This window comes from Babylonia areolata, chromosome 2, assembly GCF_041734735.1.
Source record: "Babylonia areolata isolate BAREFJ2019XMU chromosome 2, ASM4173473v1, whole genome shotgun sequence".
Classification (NCBI taxonomy): domain Eukaryota; kingdom Metazoa; phylum Mollusca; class Gastropoda; order Neogastropoda; family Buccinidae; genus Babylonia; species Babylonia areolata.
In genome coordinates, this window is record NC_134877.1 from 53,849,346 (window position 1) to 53,868,927 (window position 19,582).

General features: G+C 43.3%; 1 protein-coding gene across 3 annotated transcripts in view; it reads left to right on the plus strand.

Annotated features, from left to right (window-relative positions):
* Positions 1 to 19,582, plus strand: part of LOC143275160 (uncharacterized) — a 60,416-nt gene that overhangs the window by 30,470 nt on the left and 10,364 nt on the right. For 2 of the 3 annotated variants that reach the window (XM_076579160.1, XM_076579161.1), the window contains exons 13-17: positions 810 to 993; positions 1,701 to 1,808; positions 3,026 to 3,127; positions 4,203 to 11,339; positions 16,048 to 16,116. In XM_076579160.1, coding sequence (XP_076435275.1) covers positions 810 to 993; positions 1,701 to 1,808; positions 3,026 to 3,127; positions 4,203 to 11,339; positions 16,048 to 16,116 — 7,600 coding nt within the window. The remainder of the gene's footprint in view (positions 1 to 809; positions 994 to 1,700; positions 1,809 to 3,025; positions 3,128 to 4,202; positions 11,340 to 16,047; positions 16,117 to 19,582) is intronic. The other variant, XM_076579162.1, reaches the window with a different exon arrangement.

Below are 19,582 nucleotides of genomic sequence, written 5' to 3' on the forward strand. Positions count from 1 at the left end.
ATCAAGTACACCTAGTTTCAGTCATTACTTCCTTTCTGGTACCACTTTGTTTACCGACCAGAACAGTGACATGGATTACAGGATCTGTAGGATGTGTATTTGACCTTCAGTTTGTGTATGCACAGCACACAAAGGTGGATTAAGGCACTAGCAGGTCCATACATATATTGATTTTGGAGGACGGAGAAACACAAATGACCAACTCATAATTCACCAAGCACTGCTGCTAGGCTTGAACCAGTGACATTGGTGGGGAGTGCAGTGCTGTCATTTGTCTGTCAGGACCATCAGGTCTTGTGACCGTGCTTTGTCCATTCCAGCCACTGTTATTGTTTTTGTTTTTATTTCTGCAATATATCCCCGCTCCCTATGTCCAGTTCGTCCCCCATTCTCCATACCCATTGTATGAGTGTATATGGGTGTGCTGAAATGAATGAATGCCTGCGTGTCTATATCATTTTGTTGTGAAAAGACAACCAAGGAGAAAAGAAAAGAATAGAATTCAATAGAATGTGTCTTGATTACCAAGTGTACCAGTATTGCAAGGAATGTTGCAGAGGATAATACATAAAAGGTACAAACATGAATCATAAGTCATATACAAACACAAATTCAGTAGGGTTTTATGCACACATGCACATACATATGAGTGTTTATGCTTATGCACACTCATTCACACCCATGCCCCCCCAACCCCATCCCCACCCCCCACCCCCACCCCCATACAGCATATCAGTGCTTACACATACTTGACTGTGTGCCACACACTGCACATGGCAGAAGAAGAAGAATGGTTTGTGCTGTGTCAGGACGGGGAGCAGACAGTGGTGGTGGGCGCGGCATCCAAGGGCATCATCCAGCGTGACCACCAGCACAACGCTGTGGTCTACCGCTCCTATTACGCCGCCAACCCCTTTGAGAACATGACGGAGGAGGAGATTGATGCCTACAAGCAGGGACTGGAGCAAGGGAAGCAGCAGGGAGAAGAGCCTGGTAAGGGAACAGACCCACCCCCTCCCCACCAGAAAAAAAACCCAACCAACCAACCAACCAACCAACCAGAAACATTGTAACTGTGCTTGTTTGTAACAGGGAAGCGGGCGTCATTCCTGAACCAGGACAGTGTCATTGTGTTGTCTCTTTGTTTTAATCCATTCAGCCCTTGGTAGTTTACAGCCTTAACAAGCTTCCTTGCCATACTGATGGAGATAAATATAGGAAATATTCTGAAATCAACCATTTTCCCCCAAAAAAATTGATGTGTGGACACAGCTGGAAATACTGTAGAAGTTAGTTCCCTTTGCTTGCAGTTAATGCCATTTTCACTTTGAGTTATAGTAGATGTGTGGTGTGTGTGCGTGTTAATGTGTGGAAGGGGTGTGGAGTGGTGGTGGAGTTGTATTGGGCAGCAAGGCGTTGAGCTGTGAGCATTGTACTGTCTATTCCCAGCTCATGCATACTCTCAGAAGCATGCACAACATACAGTACACAATACAACATTGCAGCCAGTACATGGATTCAACCCTTGCTCTAGAAGCATAACCTGCGTGGCCTTTTTCTGATTTTTACATATAACATCTTTTAACTCAAATAATAGAAATCTGACTGATCATTCAAATCCGGTTACATCTTTTAACCCCAATAATAGAGAACTATCGGATCACTGAAATCCAGTCAGACACTACAAGTGTTGCTTACAGAAGACATCCCAGCACCCGAGGGTCAGCTGATCTCATCGGAGGAGCGGAGGCAGAACATTGAGCGGTCGCGGGAGGAAACACAGGAGGATACACAAGAGGACACAGAAGGTGAGTTCATCACAGGCATGACCTCACTCTGGGTGCTTGTCTTAACCCTCTGTTGTTGTACTGGTCCTCTTTTGTGTTCAGGATCAGTATTTTTTTTTATATGGAATTTTACCTTTCTTTTACCATTTCGCCTCTATCCATACTGTGAAATTTCTTGTGTTGTCATTTTGTTAAACACGGCATGTTCATTGCTGTTGTGATACTTGTTGATAACCCTGAGTGTTTTTTGATGTTGTAATACTTGCTTGCTAATTTCTTAAGACTCGTTGTTGTGGTCTAAATGTACTGTCGTTTTGTGGAAAGAATGTTGGTGTTGTTTTGTTTTGTGAGCTTTGTACCTGCATTGTGAGTGCTTGGTTATAGGTATGGATCATAGGGAACTGTGTGATTTATCTTCATTATTCTGTTTGGCAGTAAAGTTATGAAGGGGATTGAGAGACTGGATTTTGCATGTGGCTATTTGTGAATCCATGCAAACATGCATGTGCGACACCTTTGTAGGCACATGGTACTGGTCTTTGATCTAGTCCTTGTCAAACATGGCATAGTTGTTGGCCCCAGAGTGCATTTTGTTGAAACCCAGGATTAGCTCAAGATTACAACACAGTTATAGACTGTTACAGAATACTTGTTGTTGAGCCTCAAGGTAAGACCAAGATTACAATATGGCTATATATAGTGTATCCAGTCTTCAAATGCAGTGCCTGACTGGCTACAGTGAGAACATAAACACTGTTGAAAATTCAGAAGTCAAAAGCACAGATCACTGTATGATAGCACAATTAGAAAAGCTTGTGGGCATGATAGATTTTGCATTACTTGTATTTCGTCAGATGCAGTACCCCTGAAAATGGAATAGTTGTGTGAAATGCTTGTTTTGAACCTTGTGCAAGTTGTCTGAAGTGCTTGTTTTGAACCTTGTGCAAGTTGTCTGAAGTGCTTGTTTTGAACCTTGTGCAAGGTGTTTGAAGTGCTTGTTTTGAACCTTTGTGTCTTTGTTGTCTTTTTGTGGTATTTGCACCCGTGTGGAAAGTGGATGCATGAGTTTGAACCTGTCATGTGTTGCTTTTTTACCCCCCAGCTCCCAGTGTTTTGGCCACAGTGTTGTGTTTGTGTGTCAAAGTGGAGTGGCAGTAACACAGACTTTGAGGTGTTTGTGAAGTTGTCAGCATTTGCATGTTGTGTGCCGTAGCTGAGAGGTGCATGTTTTGTTGTAGTGAAGAGAGCACAGCCAGTGTCCCCTGTGCCGGTTGTCAGTGATGAGAATGCACTGAGAAAGGAGAGCAGCAGCAGTGTTTCACCGCCTTCCTCTCCCAAAGGTAATCACTGCGTCTACATTCACAGATTGTAGACTACACTTGACCTGTGTATGTGCAGTTGATCACGTTTTGTCCAGGGAGGACTTTAATGTCTTACGTAGTTCTAGAATCTTACTTTCTACTAACTGTATTTTCATAATAGAAAAACCCCACACAAAGAACATTGAAAACACAGGAATCATTTGACAGTAGATTTTTTTTAAAGCAGACATAGTTTGACTGTAGTTGATTTTAAAGCAGAAATTCCCCCTTTTTTTATATATAACAATTTAACATTTGTTGAGCAACTGGTGGACTTGTATCTTTATTCAACTGTTGTACTGTGTTCACAAGCAGTAGATTTTTTTTCTGCAATACATGTATAAAGGTTCTCTTTCTGTGTGTGTGTGTGTGTGTGTGTGTGTGTGTGTGTGATCTTTCTATTTAGATTTTGATGTGATGAAATTAAAATGTTTTGTCCATTGCCCTTTGTGCATCAGTAGTGAGATTAGTTTCACTCAGTACATGCTGTGTGGATGTAGAGCTGGGAAGTATGGATTTAAGATTGCGGTTTTGCGTTTTGTGCAGCATGTTTGTCTCTGATGAATGCATGTGTGCATTGAAATGCATCGGTTTTGTGCTGATCTGTTTTCTGTACTTGCGACATGTGCTTGTTCTTGTTATGAGTTTGAAGTGTTGAAGCTTGGTAGTATACCTTTGGGGCTATGTTAGGAGCTTGTCACAGTCTTTTAGGCTGATTCAAAGTGATGATAAATTTCTGATTTTGATTTTTCTATTTGGATGTTCCACAGAATCTTGTTTTGTTTTGTTTCTCTGTTTGGTTGTCTCTTTGTTTTGTAACTCTAGGGTCTCATATGTTACTTATTATTTTTGGGTCTCATATGTCAGTTGTTACTTTAGGGTCGCTTATGTTACTTAGTCTTCCACTGTCTGTCTCTGTTGACACCTGCAGCCTGCAGTCTGTGACAGCATGTAGAGATCAAGCAGGACTAGGTGTTTTTGTGTTGCTTGTGTTGTGTGGCCCCCCCGCTGTCCCAACCCCTGGACACTTAGTGTTTGTGTTGGTGACTGACAGAGGCCCAGGCGGTGAGTGCACAGTCTGCTTCCCTCCCCTTAGCCCCCAGTCTGGAGGAGCTGGGCCTGGGGGGACTGGTGGACACCGTGATGCAAGCGGTCATGGCCTCTGCTCTCTCCTCCTCTATCAGGGAGCAACTCTGCTCTCCAAATCACTGTCCCACACGCCCCAGTCAGGACCTAGCACCTCCCAGCACTGTCCCCACACACTGTTCCCATCCACCTCCTGTTCCTTCAGCAGAGCCAAGCCAGAGAGTTGTTAGCACAGAGCATGGTTCAGCCTGTGGTGAAGTGGTCAAGACCACTGTAAAGACCAGTGAACAGCAGGTTGATGTTCCTGTGAGTAAAACTGAGCTATCCCAGGCTCCGCAAATTATGACAATGCAGCTGGAACCCACCAAACTGTTCCAAGGGAAACCAGGGGATGGGGTGATGAGAATTTCTTTCTCCATCCAATCCAAAGTGACACGGCGGAGAGGCAAAGGGCCGAAGTCTTCATGGCCTGTAGAAAATGTCACCATTGTGCAGTCTCAGCCCGAGGTCATGATGGTGCAGCCCTCAGAAAGTCACCCACCCAAAGTTCTCCAAGAGCAGCAAAACGTTGTCCTTGTTCCATCAGTAAAAGAAGAGCCAACCATCAGTGTACCTGTCAGTCCAACTTACCGGCAGAAACCATCCAAAAAGCATTTCCATTCTTCCAGCAAACGTCAAGGATCGACCAAGCTGGCCAAGCCTAAAAAGAAGTTCTCTCGATGGTCACGAAGAGGTTTGACCCATCCACTGTCCCCTGTAAAAGAGGAGTTCTTGGAAGGAGAAGACATCCTGGAAGCTCTGCTGGCACGGCAGAATGTTGAGGTGGATACAGATGAAAGTCTGGAAGAGTTGTTGCTTATGACTGATGACTATAAGGAGAACTTTGTGCCTGAAGGGCAATCAGAGAAATGTCAGACCTCATCCTCAGCCGACAGAGCAGCTCCTATTGCCACAGTGGAGGATCTGGATGAGAGTGGCTCTCTGACCCCTGTCCATGCCCAAAGAGAGAAGCCTCTGGCAGAACCCGTTTTTATTGTCCCTAAGGCTGCGGTGATTCACCCCTCACGCGACTACCCTGTTCAGTGTCATTACTTGTCAGCTGCACCCCCTCCCTGTCCACCTGAAGAACAACAGTCAGCAAATGATGAGTCCAGTGCATTGATCAAGGAGACTGAGGAACCTGATAGAAAGATCACATACATAGAAGAAGAGCTAAAATTTGCTGATGAGGAAATGTCTAGCACCTTCCCAGAAGCCTCTGATGGAGACATAGCGCCAAGGAAGCAGGAAGAGGGTGTGGGAAGTGCTGGGCCACTTCCTCCAGCTTCTGGTTCCATGGACCATGTCCAAGAGAAACTGGAAACACAGATAACAAGTGAAGCACTGCCTGACTTGTGCCCCTCAAGCCCTGAAGCCCCTGTGAAGGAAGATCAGAACAGCTCTGTTTCTCCAAGTGCAGATCAGCCTGAGTCAGCTTATGATGAAACAGAAAAAGCACAAGAGCTGACTGTGGAGACAGCTGATGATGTTGAGTCATGTTCACTAGTTGTGGACACTGGTCCTGACATTGACATTGCACCAAAGTTTTCAGTTGGTCCTGTTCTTACAGCTCCATTAGCTGCTCAGGAAGAGGACTTCAGTGATATTCCAAGTGACGCCATCAGTTCTGCTGCTGATGAAAAGACCAAGACTGCATTGTTCCAATCTGATTCAGCATCTCTGGAGAACTCTCCGATAGTAAACAGCCCTACTTCGGATGGGTTCCCCCCTGAACCCATCTATAGGGAGCTGCACAGGGTGCGCAGCCTGGAGGGGGATTTGGATGAGCCAGGCAGTGTGCAGAGACGGCTGAACAAGGGCCATGGTGCAGTGCGACGTGCTCAGAGTGTGGGGCCAGCCCTCGACAGCTTGGCGGGAAAGAACCGCAATGTGGCGGTCATAGACGCTGTGCTGCACACCGTCACCATAGACCCTGCCAAAATTGCCCAGTCAGGGCAAGACGTGGCCACCTACCTTGCTGGGGCATCTGAGCAGACGTCCATGTCCAGTGACCAGAAGAAGAGATGGACATTGATGGACAGTGTGTCCAAGTCCTTGGAAACACTGGACGTGAAGGATCTGGCCAAGGAAGGGTCCATGATCTACGGGAGGTCCCTGAAAATCCACATTCAGGACGGTAACATTCCTCAAACATCCACACCGTCTGAAACAAAAGTAGAATCTTCAGGAAACATACCGGAGGATTCCAGTGGCAAAGAACAGGCTAGCCTGAAAGGCTCCCAGTTGTATAAAGATGATGTAGTGATCATCACCAAGACTCCAATGGAATTTTCAGCCATCTCACCTCAGATGAAAAAGGATATATTGGAAGAGGAGGGCCCATTGGTGACAAGTTCCCCAAAACTGGGCCGACGAAAAGAAGGCTCTTTCAAGAAGTACCAGTCCAAAATGGGCAAATCAGAAGAAACACTGCTAGAGGTTGCCCCTCTGTCTCCAGAGCGAACACACCAAACCGCCACAAGATCCAAAAGTTTCCCAAAGAACTATGGACTGATTAAGAATCGATCACGAGAAGCACTCTTGGATGATGAGCCTTCACTGCAAAAGACAGACAAAGAACGAGAACTGAAGACCAGCTCACACAGCATGGATGAAGTTTCTGACCGCAGTAGACACAGAAAGAAATCCCGCCAAGCTCGAAAGAGTGACCCGACTTTCTCATACAGTACTCAGGATACCCCATCACCGTCTGATAACTTCCATACAAACAGCCTTGGAAGAAGACGGTCAGAGGAGCTGTATCGAGATGACATACCTGCTGCTGCCAAATCTTCTGACAGTGTGGATCGGAGTGGAAAAAACAGAGAGGATAGGGATGAATCCCACAGGCAGAGGAGAAGACAGCTGTCACCAGAAGCAGGCAGAGAACAGCCAAGGAGGAGGAGTCGCCACAGGGAGGAATATATGAAGGAGAAGGAGGAAGGGTTCAGGGAGGACACAGTGGGAACACGGAACTCAGGGTCAGAGAGGAAGAGGAGGACGCATGAAAAAGAACGCACAGAGGAGAAAGAAACTGTTTTGGATGACGAGCTGGTAGGAAAACGGAGTTCGGAGAGAGAGCACAGGAGGAAGAGGGGGTATGAAAAAGAAAACACAGAGGAGAAAGACACTGTAATGGGTGACGAGCCAGTAAGAACACGAAGCTTGGGGAGAGAGCGTAGGAGGAGGAGGAGGGATCATGAGATAGAAAACACAGAAGAGAAAGAAGCTGGCAATAGAGACGAGCCAGTAAGAACGAAGAGCTCGGAGAGAGATCGAAGGAGGAGGAGGGGTCATGAAGAAGAAAACACAGAAGAGACAGAAACTGTTAAGGAAAACAAGCCAGTAAAAATGCGGAGCTCAGAGAGAGAGCGAAGGAGGAGGAGGGGTCATGAAGAAGAAAACGCAGAAGAGAAAGAAACTGTTAAGGAAAACGAGCAGGTAAAAATGCGGAGCTCAGAGAGAGAGCGAAGGAGGAGGAGGGGTCATGAAGAAGAAAACACAGAAGAGACAGAAACTGTTAAGGAAAACAAGCCAGTAAAAATGCGGAGCTCGGAGAGAGAGCGAAGAAGGAGGAGGAGTCATGAAGAAGAAAACGCAGAAGAGAGGGAGGTGGCTTTGGAGGATGAACCGGTAAGAAGGCAGAGCTCAGGGAGAGAGAGGCAGAGGAGGAGGGGTTATGAAGATGAAAACACAAAAGAGCAGGGGGCGGGTTTGGAGGAGGAGCCTGTGGGAAGGCGGAGCTCAGACAGGGAGAGATGGAGGCGGCGAAGAGACACAGAAGAAACATCCGACGCATCCGTGGATAAATCTGAGGACAGGGGGCAGGAAAGGGTGGGAAAAGAGACACACATTGATGAGAACAAAGAACAGAGGACACTGAAGAAAACCGAGGCACAGATCGATGAAGAAATCACTCCCCCACCTCCTCCAAGCACAGATTGGCAAGACACTGAAGACTTTCCTCCTCCTCCTCCTGATCTGTATGACTATGAGAATGAGGAACAGATGGAGACAGTTTTGGATGACGCTGACCCCGTAAATAATTCCCAAGATGAAAACTCACAGCTGCCAGCCTATCCAGCCAAGGACAGTCATTATTCTGAAAGAGTTGAAGAGGAAGACGAAGAGAAACAATCCGTTCATTTGAGACGACCCAGGGAAGAAGAGGAAGATGAAGAGAATAGACCCCCACGTGTGAGACGACCCAGGGAAGAAGAGGAAGATGAAGAGAATAGACCCCCACGTGTGAGACGACCCAGGGAAGAAGAGGAAGATGAAGAGAATAGACCCCCACGTGTGAGACGACCCAGGGAAGAAGAGAAAGATGAAGAGAATCGACCCCCACATGTGAGACGACCCAGGGAAGAAGAGGAAGATGAAGAGAATAGACCCCCACGTGTGAGACGACCCAGGGAAGAAGAGAAAGATGAAGAGAATCGACCCCCACGTGTGAGACGACCCAGGGAAGAAGAGAAAGATGAAGAGAATAGACCCCCACATGTGAGACAACCCAGGGAAGAAGAGAAAGATCAAGAGAATCGACCCCTACGTGTGAGACGACCCAGGGAAGAAGACGATAATGAAGACAGTCGACCCCCACGTGTGAGACGACCCAGGGAAGAAGACGATAATGAAGACAGTCGACCCCCACGTGTGAGACGACCCAGGGAAGAAGACGATAATGAAGACAGTCGACCCTCACAAGTCCGAAAACCACAGACTGAAAAAGCCAGAGAGACAGAGCTGATCTCCACTGACAAGAGCACACTAAACACTGTTGAAGATGAGGTTGAACTGAGGAACATGAAACGTGACAGGAAGCCAGCAGCAGAAGAAACCACATTCATGTCCTCCTTCAAACAGCCGGTGCGCAGCAGTCAGACACTGGGAGAAGACTTCCCCTCGCTGTTGGTTAAATCAGATTGGTCAACTGCGGCAGTCACGGAGAAAGGGAGGTCCAAAAAAGACAGCAAAACGGAGGAGCGGACAAGCCCACTAGAACCAGAAGGCACCGTGCCTATTGCTGGTAACTTAGACAATTTGGAATACAGTGATGAGACTTCCTCCAAACATGATGAGCCGGAGCCGCCCACTCCCAGTGAAGAAGAAAAGCCCAAGACGTCCAGAGCGCGTCAGAGAGCAGAGCGCCGACGTAGGAAGAATACAGATGATGACAAGGAAGCGTTCGGAACAGATGTTTCAAGCCATAGAAGTTCCAGACACAGTTCAAGAGATGACCTGACTCGTCAGGACAGCCACGGTTTCAGAGAACCGAGAGACCTTAAGAGCAAGAGAAATTCAGCAGAGAGTGAGAGATCCAGAAATATTGAAGGAAGCAGAGTGTCAAAAGACCGAGACACCAGAGCCTCAAGAGACAGTCTAAGTACACACCATCAAGCTTCAAAAGAAAACCTTTCAAGAAGAGCAAGTCGAGACTCTGAACTGGCTGACACAGATATTATGAGTTTTGACCAAGAGCCAGGAAGAGGTCGGGGAGACAGCAGTGGCAGAAACCTTGACAAGGGGGGAAGTGAAGTGGAAAGTGAACGGCCCAGATCAGAGGGACGTGTGCGAGGAAGAAGAAGTGGTCACAGTGACAGGCCCAGAAGGAGCAACAGGCTGGATGAAGAAGACAGGCAGCCCACTGTCCCTCAGATTAGAGTGCAGACAGCATCCCGAGAGACCCTGGATGAAGACGATTTTGCCCCCCCTATTCCTCCAAAGCAGCACAGGTCCATGGAACGTTTGTCAGAAATGGACCGGGCATCGCGCAGATCCATGGAACGTCTGTCAGAAATGGACCAGCTTCCACGCAGATCCATGGAACGTCTGTCAGAAATGGACCAGCCTCCACGCAGATCCATGGAACGCCTGTCAGAAATGGACCAGCTTCCACGCAGATCCAGGGAACGTCTGTCAGAAATGGACCGGGCACCGCGCAGATCCATGGAACGTCTGTCAGAAATGGACCGGCCTCCACGCAGATCCATGGAACGTCTGTCAGAAATGGACCGGCCTCCACGCAGATCCATGGAAAGCCTGTCAGAAATGGACCAGGGGCCGCGCAGGTCAAGGTCAAGGGAAATGCTAGATGTGCGTGATTCGCAAGACATGCCTCCTGATCTACCTCCAAAGAAAAATAAAAAGACCTTGTCTTGTGTCAGTGCGCATGATGGAGAAAGCAATGTTAGCTCAAAAAAAGAAAAGAAGTCCAAAAATCGTTCATCATCAAAAGAACAGAAAAAAATGCCTCCTCCTCCTGCTCTTCCTGCATCTGAAGAACATTACGGTGAAGAACCGAGGAGACGGAGAGGTCGTCCAGATTTTAATCATCTGAAGGTTCCTGGTGATTCATTCCACAGAGAAAGGTCATTTGACACGTCAGTTGAAAAAGACAGGAAATCACGTGGTTCACAGGAACCAAGAGACACCAATAGTTCATACCCACACTACGATGACACAGATGTGTTTGATGGGGCAGCACATCAAGAAAGAAAAAATCACACAGCAGCGGAAGACGGGAATGACTCTCCCACTCACACTCCCCGCCCAGCTCGAAAGATTTCAACAAGCAGTCATGGTTCCGCGGCAAGAATCGCCCGATCTGTGTCCTTTGATGACGGTTACACACCCACGATGTCCCACCCACCACATCATGACAAGTCAAGAGAATCGCTGGCCAGTGAGGCTTCATTCCACTCCACCAGCTACAGACCGCGGTCCTACTCTGGAGCGAGTGAGACCAGTCTGGCCAGTAATCCTTTGACCTATGAACCATGGCGGGCCAAAGCCGCTGCTCAGCGACAGCATGCCAGATCTCACAGATCTCGGTCACAGGGAGAGCCCACATACAGCGCGAATGCTGGTCGTCGACGCAGGTCCCGAACCCCATCTGCGGGAGATGTCAATCGGTTGTATCAGCCCCGCAGCACCCGGTCTCGACCCTCCATCCCCGATGCCCCCTCCAGAACCCCTGCCCCATCTGGCCGATACAAATCGCGCAACCCCCCTCTGATTGCTGATGACAGCTTCTCTGATTCATACGGCCATGGCTATGGCGGTGGTAAATGTTTTCTTTTTCCTTCTTTCTTTCTGTACTCCCTCCCAACCCTGCATGCCTGTTCAGTATCGTGTCCTCAAGACTGCCTCCTTCTCAACTTTTCTAGCTGGCATGTACACAGGAGAGAGATTAGTGGCCAGTGTGCATTTATCACCATGATTAACCTGTAGCCAGAGGTGTGGCTTGTTGTTTGCAGTCTGAAGCTTTTGTTGTGTGCATTTCTCTCCAAGCCGTGGGATGCTAGTCAGGAGAAAGGGGTGGGAATGGGTGACAAACTCCACGTGTCTTTTGATGAATGTTTTTATAGTTTCATTGGCGACATCAATCCCAACCAGTTAGTTGTAGAAGGATACCCTGAGAAGTTGCTCACAAATAACCAGTGGGTGCTGTACAACAGGTGCCACTGTTACAGATACGGCATGAGATAACGGTTGTCTGATACTTTGTTAAGGAGGAGGCTTTCCTTGGAGAACATGGACTGTTTCCTGCAGTAAAAAAGAAAAGCCATTAACAAACACTGTATTCGATTGATGCTATGGATATGGTGTGTATATTGTTGATATATTGAAGCACTGCTGACTACCCTTGATGATACATTGTAATCTGGAAGAGAATGGTATTGCAAAAGCTGATATATATATATATATACAGTATATGTGTGTGTGTTGTGTGTGCAAACAATAAAAAAACAAGGAAGGACTGACCAATTCATCTGTATTGTCACACTTTGTTAACTCTTAACCAGATGGGTGGGATGCTAATACCCAGTGATTTTTTTTTCAGCAAGAGCAAGCACCAGTCATTGTGATCAGATATGAAGAGTAATTACTGCTGATAGAGAACTTTGCTGTTTAAAAGGTGTTAAAATGCTATCAGCTCTGTAAAAACGACAATAGTGTGGACTGAAACAAACTGAATTGTCATTATTACTTCATTCTTTGTTTTGATCTAGTTATGTGATGTGTGTGTGTGTCTGTGTCTTTGCGTATGACTGTGTGTACATAAAATCAATTGTTACAACTTATGACAACTGTAGTCTGTATGTATGTGTGCATTGTTTGTGTGTTCTATAAAGTAGCTTCTGCCTGCCAGATGCTGAAAGTTTCAGCTGGCATTTGTGGGGCACTTTTTTTCTTTTTTTTTCTCAATCACTGTATGTATCACTGTGTGCACTTCACTGTTCCCCCTGAAAATCCCCTGTGGAATATCAGCATTTTTCTTGTTATACCAGTAGTTACTGGTTTTATTGATAGCTAATTATAGGAACTTATCTAGAAATTTGACTAAGGTAACTTAACTATGAATATAACTACATGTTTGATACTTGTAATTGTGGATAATGAATTAACCCAGAAGTTTGATGCGGGTAACAGTGAAATCTTAATGTTAGTCAGAAATATATTTCAGATGAATCTTGGTAAGTATGTCCTCATACTCCATGTGTGCAGAATCATACAATTAATTGATTTTTTTAAATAAAAAAAAAAAGGTTTTCTTTTAAACTATTGTAAAGGCATAAACTGGCTTTATTGTAAAATTCACAACTGATACTTTCTGGGTTGAAGCAAACAGGGTGTATACTACTCCAACTGAGTACTTTTTGGTGACTTGCTGTTTGAGAATAAACTTTTGTTGACTCAGTGTTTGAGAATAAATCATCACACTTTGAGTGATAAAGAGAGAGAGAAAAAAAAGAAAACTCCACTTGTCAAGAATAATATATGAATTACAAAATAATTATTGATATAAAATGAAATAAAGTATCTTACTATCAGGCAACATAGCACGATAGCAAAAGAACCAAGCATAACAGGGGAAAAGGAAATTACTTGTGTGTATGCTCTCAAAGAATACGCAGTTTGTGCAACTACCTTTCCTTTGTGCAGTCTTATCTTGCATGCTTTGTGGACCCCAACTTAAGTTCTTAATTTTTTTCACTGGGGTCATCCACAGGCTGTCAGGATTTTTATACTCTTCTAGTTGAGTGTACCACCTGGGGTATGGAAGGACCAAGCTGATTTCTCTTTCCTGCAGTTGTTCAGCTGGAATGGGTTGAGATGGAGCCAAGGTGATAATCTGTTTCTTTATGGAGGCTTTGGTTGTTTGATAGTGTATCTGAGGGTTTGGTTCATTTGATAGTCTGTTTCTTTTGAGGAGGCTTTGGTTCATTTGATAGTCTATTTCTTTTGAGAAGGTTTTGGTTCATTTGATAGTCTGTTTCTTTAGAGGAGGCTTCTTTGAGGAGGCTTTGGTTCATTTGATAGTCTATTTCTTTTGAGAAGGTTTTGGTTCATTTGATAGTCTGTTTCTTTGAAGAGGCTTTGGTTCATTTGTTTTGAGGAGGCTTTGGTTCATTTGTTAGTCTTATTTCTTTTGAGGAGGCTTTGGTTCATTTGATAGTCTGTTTCTTTTGAGGAGGCTTTGGTTCATTTGATAGTCTGTTTCTTTTGAGGAGGCTTTGGTTCATTTGATAATCTATTTCTTTTGAGAAGGTTTTGGTTCATTTGATAGTCTGTTTCTTTAGAGGAGGCTTCTTTGAGGAGGCTTTGGTTCATTTGATAGTCTATTTCTTTTGAGAAGGTTTTGGTTCATTTGATAGTCTGTTTCTTTGAAGAGGCTTTGGTTCATTTGTTTTGAGGAGGCTTTGGTTCATTTGTTAGTCTGTTTCTTTTGAGGAGGCTTTGGTTTATTTGATAGTCTGTTTCTTTCGAGGAGGATTTGGTTCATTTGATAGTCTATTTCCTTTGAGGAGGATTTGGTTCATTTGATAGTCTGTTTCTTTTGAGGAGGATTTGGTTCATTTGATAGTCTGTTTCTTTTGAGGAGGATTTGGTTCATATAATAGTCAGTTTCTTTGAAGAGGCTTTGTTTTTGTTTTATTAGTATATCTCTTTTGGGAGGCTTCGTTTCACTTTATTGTCTGTTTCTTTCGAGGAGGCTTCAGTTCATTAGGTATTCTGTTTCTTTTGAAAAGGCTTTGGTTCCAGTCGTTGATGTTCATAAACTGAGGTCTGTGAAATGGGACCGAGGTGACTTCTCCCTACAGTGGTTTTCATTGTCGTTTTTACCTGTTGGAGGCTGTGGGTTGAAGCTGGTTCCTCTGTCCTTCAGAGCTGTTGTGCAGACTGCCCTGAGACTTGGTCCAGGCTGGTTTAGAGGAGAGGCCTGGCTGCATTTATTTTCTCTCTTTCCATCCGGGGCTTGAGTTCCATGCCTTTTTGTTCACATACTGAAACCTTCAGAAACAGCCATTGAGTGGTGAGAATAGTGTTGCATGAGATGGAAAAAAAACACAAACCCCCCCCAACTATTTGTTTTCTAGAATCTGTCAGGTTGGGATAAAAGCTTTAAAAGCTGTTACTGCAGCATGTGAGTTTTGTGCTGTGTGGGGGCATGTACACAGGGAAAGGTGTGGGGTGGGAGGGGGCATGAAAGGTGGGTGGGGGATGTACGTATTACCTCATACTAGCACTGCTAACAAGACCTGTATGTAACCTGGAATAACAGACTTTAGGCATGCTAGTACTGGGCTGAGTGAACAGAAAGATACATTTATCAGTTTGTTTTTTATTTATCGGCACTAATAAAGAACAAAAAGACAACTATGCAAGTTTGATTTTATTCATTGGTACTTATGATATAAATTTATTGGTTTGAGTTAATTCATTGGCACTAAAAATATGATAATTTTATCAGTTTGTGTTTACTTTTTGACAGTAAAGAATAAGTAACAGCTACAAGTTTATTTTTACTCATCGTATTTGACTCTATTCCAAAGACATAAAGCAACCAGAACAAGAAATATTTTCAAACAAGATTGCTTTTTAGTTGTCAGAGTTCAGCTGTCAAACTTGATTTAACACATTGTTGCTTGTACAAGGAATCTAGGTTTTAAGGTTGATTTGTTCTGCTATTTTAGTGTCTTATGAATCGTCATTTTCCTGTGATCATGTTTTCTATATCAGTATTGCATTTGAGCATTTGAAGTTTGAATTACTGATGAGTATAAATTACTATAATTAGTTTGAATTACTGATGAGTATAATTTACTATGATTTTCTTTCATTTTTTGATTAACCTCTTTACTAACAGTGATAGGTTTCAATACTTCTGTCCTCTGTATGTTTATTTCATTGTATTTCTTTGAGTGCTTGATGCATATCACATTTAGTATTTCATTTTTTAAAATCTGGTTTTTTTTTCTTTTCATTTCATTTTACAATTGAAATACATGGATATATTGCAACAAAACACAAAAATAAAATGAATGAAAGTAACATGACATACATGGGGAAATAGGTAATAAGGTTGGGCATCAGAAACTGTTCACATGGCACAATGAATCACTGTATAAGCATATTGTAACAACAGTTTTTTTTTGGGGGGGGCAATTGTTTTATTATATGCTGGTGTACATACCACATCCACATATTTTGTATCACAGTGCATCCAGCAGACTTAAGGGATAGTGATCTCAACGACAAACCAGATTTCAAATATTCATGGACTGATAGTCGTCTTTATGTGATTACCATGCACATTGAAATTCAGGTAATGGAGATTTTTGCATGAGAATGTTTTCCATGTGTCAGTGTTGTGAATGATCCTGATCCCTGCTGCCCGTGTCAGTGTTGTGAACGATCCCACCCTTGTTCCCTGTGTTGATGTTGTGGCATTGTGTGCATGGCTCTGTGTTGCTGCATGTTCGCAGAGCCCGCTGAGCCGCCAACACCAACTCGTCGCTCTCAACCTGAAAGGCCGTCGCAGAAACAACGGCACCGTAAGTTTCAAGGGGGAAAGAAAAAAAAAAAGAAATGGCAAGTCCTGTTTCTATGATGGGTGATGGTGGTCTTCTTCTTCTTCTTCGTTCGTGGGCTGCAACTCCCACGTTCACTCGTATGCACACGAGTGGGCTTTTACGTGTATGACCGTTTTTACCCCGCCTTGTAGGCAGCCATACTCCGCTTTCGGGGGCGTGCATGCTGGGTATGTTCTTGTTTCCATAACCCACCGAACGCTGACATGGATTACAGGATCTTTAACGTGCGTATTTGATCTTCTGCTTGCGTCTACACACGAAGGGGGTTCAGGCACTAGCAGGTCTGCACATATGTTGACCTGGGAGATCGTAAAAATCTCCACCCTTTACCCACCAGGCGCCGTCACCGTGATTCGAACCCCGGACCCTTAGATTGAAAGTCCAACGCTTTAACCACTTGGCTATTGCGCCCGTCATGGGTGATGGTGAGCTTGGGCTCTGTGGAATACTGCACAGTCTCAAAATAGAGAAATGAAACAGAAAATATGGTGACTTGGGGTCTGTGTGAAATACAGTGCAGTTTGAAAATAGATGAACAAATGCAATAAACTTGATGGTGAGTCTGGAATCTGGGCAAAATGAAGTTGAGTCACAAAGTAGATAAATAAAAGAAATAAAAAATGATGGTTAGGTTTGGTTGTGTTAAATATTGTACAGTTTCAAAATAGATGAATGAACAAAACTGCTGAGCTTGAGCTCTGTGGGAAATATAGCACAGACTTAAGATAGATAAATCAATAAGGATTGAAATGTTAAAAAAGAATGAAGAAGAAGATAAGAAGTGAAACAGATCAATCAAGAAAGACTGAAATGTTAAAAATAAAGAAAAAGAAAAGAAGCAAAATAGACGATAAACACTACCCCCGAAAACGGAGTATGGCTGCCTACATGGCGGGGTAAAAACGGTCATACACGTAAAAGCCCACTCGTGTACATACGAGTGAACGTGGGAGTTGCAGCCCTCGAACGCAGAAGAAGAAGAGGAGAAGATGATAAAGACTGACATGATAACATGAAAGAAGAAGAGGAAGAAAAGAAGCAGCATGAGTGGGAAAGAAAGCAAGCACATTGTGAGTCCATTTCTTTGATGTGTGGCAATAGGTGATAAAACACAGGCACCATTGTGCATCCTGGATGGAGGGTAAAAACAAAACAAGAGGCAAAGCCTTCAAGACTCACTTGTGCTTCACGCTGTATCCTGTAAAGGAATCATTAGGAGGAAAAAAAAGAGATTTTAAAAATGGTTGAAAAGTGCTCTGTATTAAATATGATGGATAAGCTTGGGGGAAGAAAAAATAAAATAAAATAAAATAAATGTAATGTTTAAGATGAGAAAGATCAGTTTAAAGGAAATTAAGTCACCTGGCATTAATTACAGAGTAATTTCCCTTTTTTACTATCTGCACCAAAACGTTTGCAAAATAAATAAAACTTCCATGCTTAGCAAAAGAAGTTCCTGTTTGAACAAAAAATAATAATAATGACTGTTCTTGTTGTTGTGTCAGAATATCAGATCAAAGTGCCAAGTTTAGAGAATACAAAAAAATATAAATATAACAGTAAATGCAGTTTGCTTATAATTAGGCTTCATTTTTTTTTGGTGCCCATCCCAGAGGTGCAATATTGTTTTAAACAAGATGACTGGAAAGAACTGAATTTTTCCTATTTTTATGCCTAATTTGGTGTCAGCTGACAAAGTATTTGCAGAGAAAATGTCAGTGTTAAAGTTTACCACGGACACACAGACACACACACACACACAGACACACACACACACAGACAACCGAACACCGGGTTAAAACATAGACTCACTTTGTTTACACAAGTGAGTCAAAAAGGGTCTTATTCACTGTTGACACAAGTGAGTCAAAAAGGGTCTTATTCACTGTTGACAGTATTTCATACTCTTTCTCTAGATAATGGCTGCGTGACTGTTTTCCTTCCTTTGGTACCAGAAGGACAGCAATATCCCATCTTCTCTGAGCAGATATGCTTAATTGAATTAAGGTGTTTGTTTTATCTCTGTTGTTGGACTAGTTTAATTAGACTGAAGGCATGTTTGCTGTCTCTGTCAATGAAAGACTGGTTTGATTAGATTTAAGACTTGTTTGCTATTTTCATCTCTTTTTATTGAAGGACTGATTTAGTTAGAATTAAGACTTGTTTGCTATCTTTGTCTCTCTGAAGGACTGATTTGATTACATTGAAATTGTGTTTTGAGCCTGTCTCTGTCACTGAAGGTCAAGTTTAATTAGATTGTAGTTGTGTTTGCTGTCTTTGTCTCTGCGATGGAAGGACTGGTTTAACTCCTGTCCTCTGTGTGTGTAGATGAACACCGATTATCAGGCTTCAGGGAGACTAGTTGCTGACTACAGACGGGTATACAGTAATCTCTCTCTTCTCTCTTGTCACAAACACTGTGGTCAAAGTGGATCAGACACGCTGTGTGTGATCATTGGCCTGTAGCCTTCACTCTCTTTTTCAAGTGCCTGTGATGTTTGTTCTTTTCTGAGTTCACAACCTGTGTTGACGGTGTAACGTTTTCCTGATCGGTTGGGTTGTTTGTATTGTTCATTTAATTTTTTATTGATTTATTTTGTTGTTGTTGTTTAGTGCCATTCACCGTTCAGTCTCTAATTCTCTCACTCTATTTTTGTGGTAGATTGTGTACTAGAATGAACCTGAAGATATTCTGTTCAGTAACTATTCTGTTTTTGTAATGTTCATTTATATTGTGCACTTTGTAGAAGTCTGTTAAAAAAAAAATGATGTTACTTTCTCATTGGGAAAAGGGCATTAAAGATAAAAGATGATTATATTGTGAGTAGAGAGGGAAGGGAGGTAACTTATAGGTCTCCTTTTATTGGTGTTTTTCTTTCTTATTCATTTATTTATTTCATTTATCCTGATAATCAATCTGTATATCAGTCTGTTTATAAATCTGTGAATAAATCTATCTATCTGTCTATCTGTCTGTTTATAAATCTATGAATAAATCTCTCTATCTGTCTATTATTTACCCATTTTTACAACAACAACAAAAAAAGCCCCTGGTATTCATGTAAATGTATAGCTGATATATAATGGTGATTATTATGCTTTGGTGTATTTAATGTTATAACATGATGTCTTTGGTACAAGAAAAGAAGAAAAAAAAGTATTTAGTACCCATGAATGTGTGCACAGTATAAGAGGGTGTAAGTGGGATTCCTCCAGGAATATGTTTCATAAAGTGAACCCCATCAGTGTGCTTTCGATAGTTAAAATAATGAATCACCACACAGTCCTGAGATTTTAAGTCATTGACCCCTAGTACAGTAGACAACTTTGACTCAAGGTACCTTTCTGCTTCCTGGATGTTTTCAACTTACAATTTGGACCAGATGGGGGAGCAGTCTTTACTTTTCTACTTCTTGTTTGTTTATCT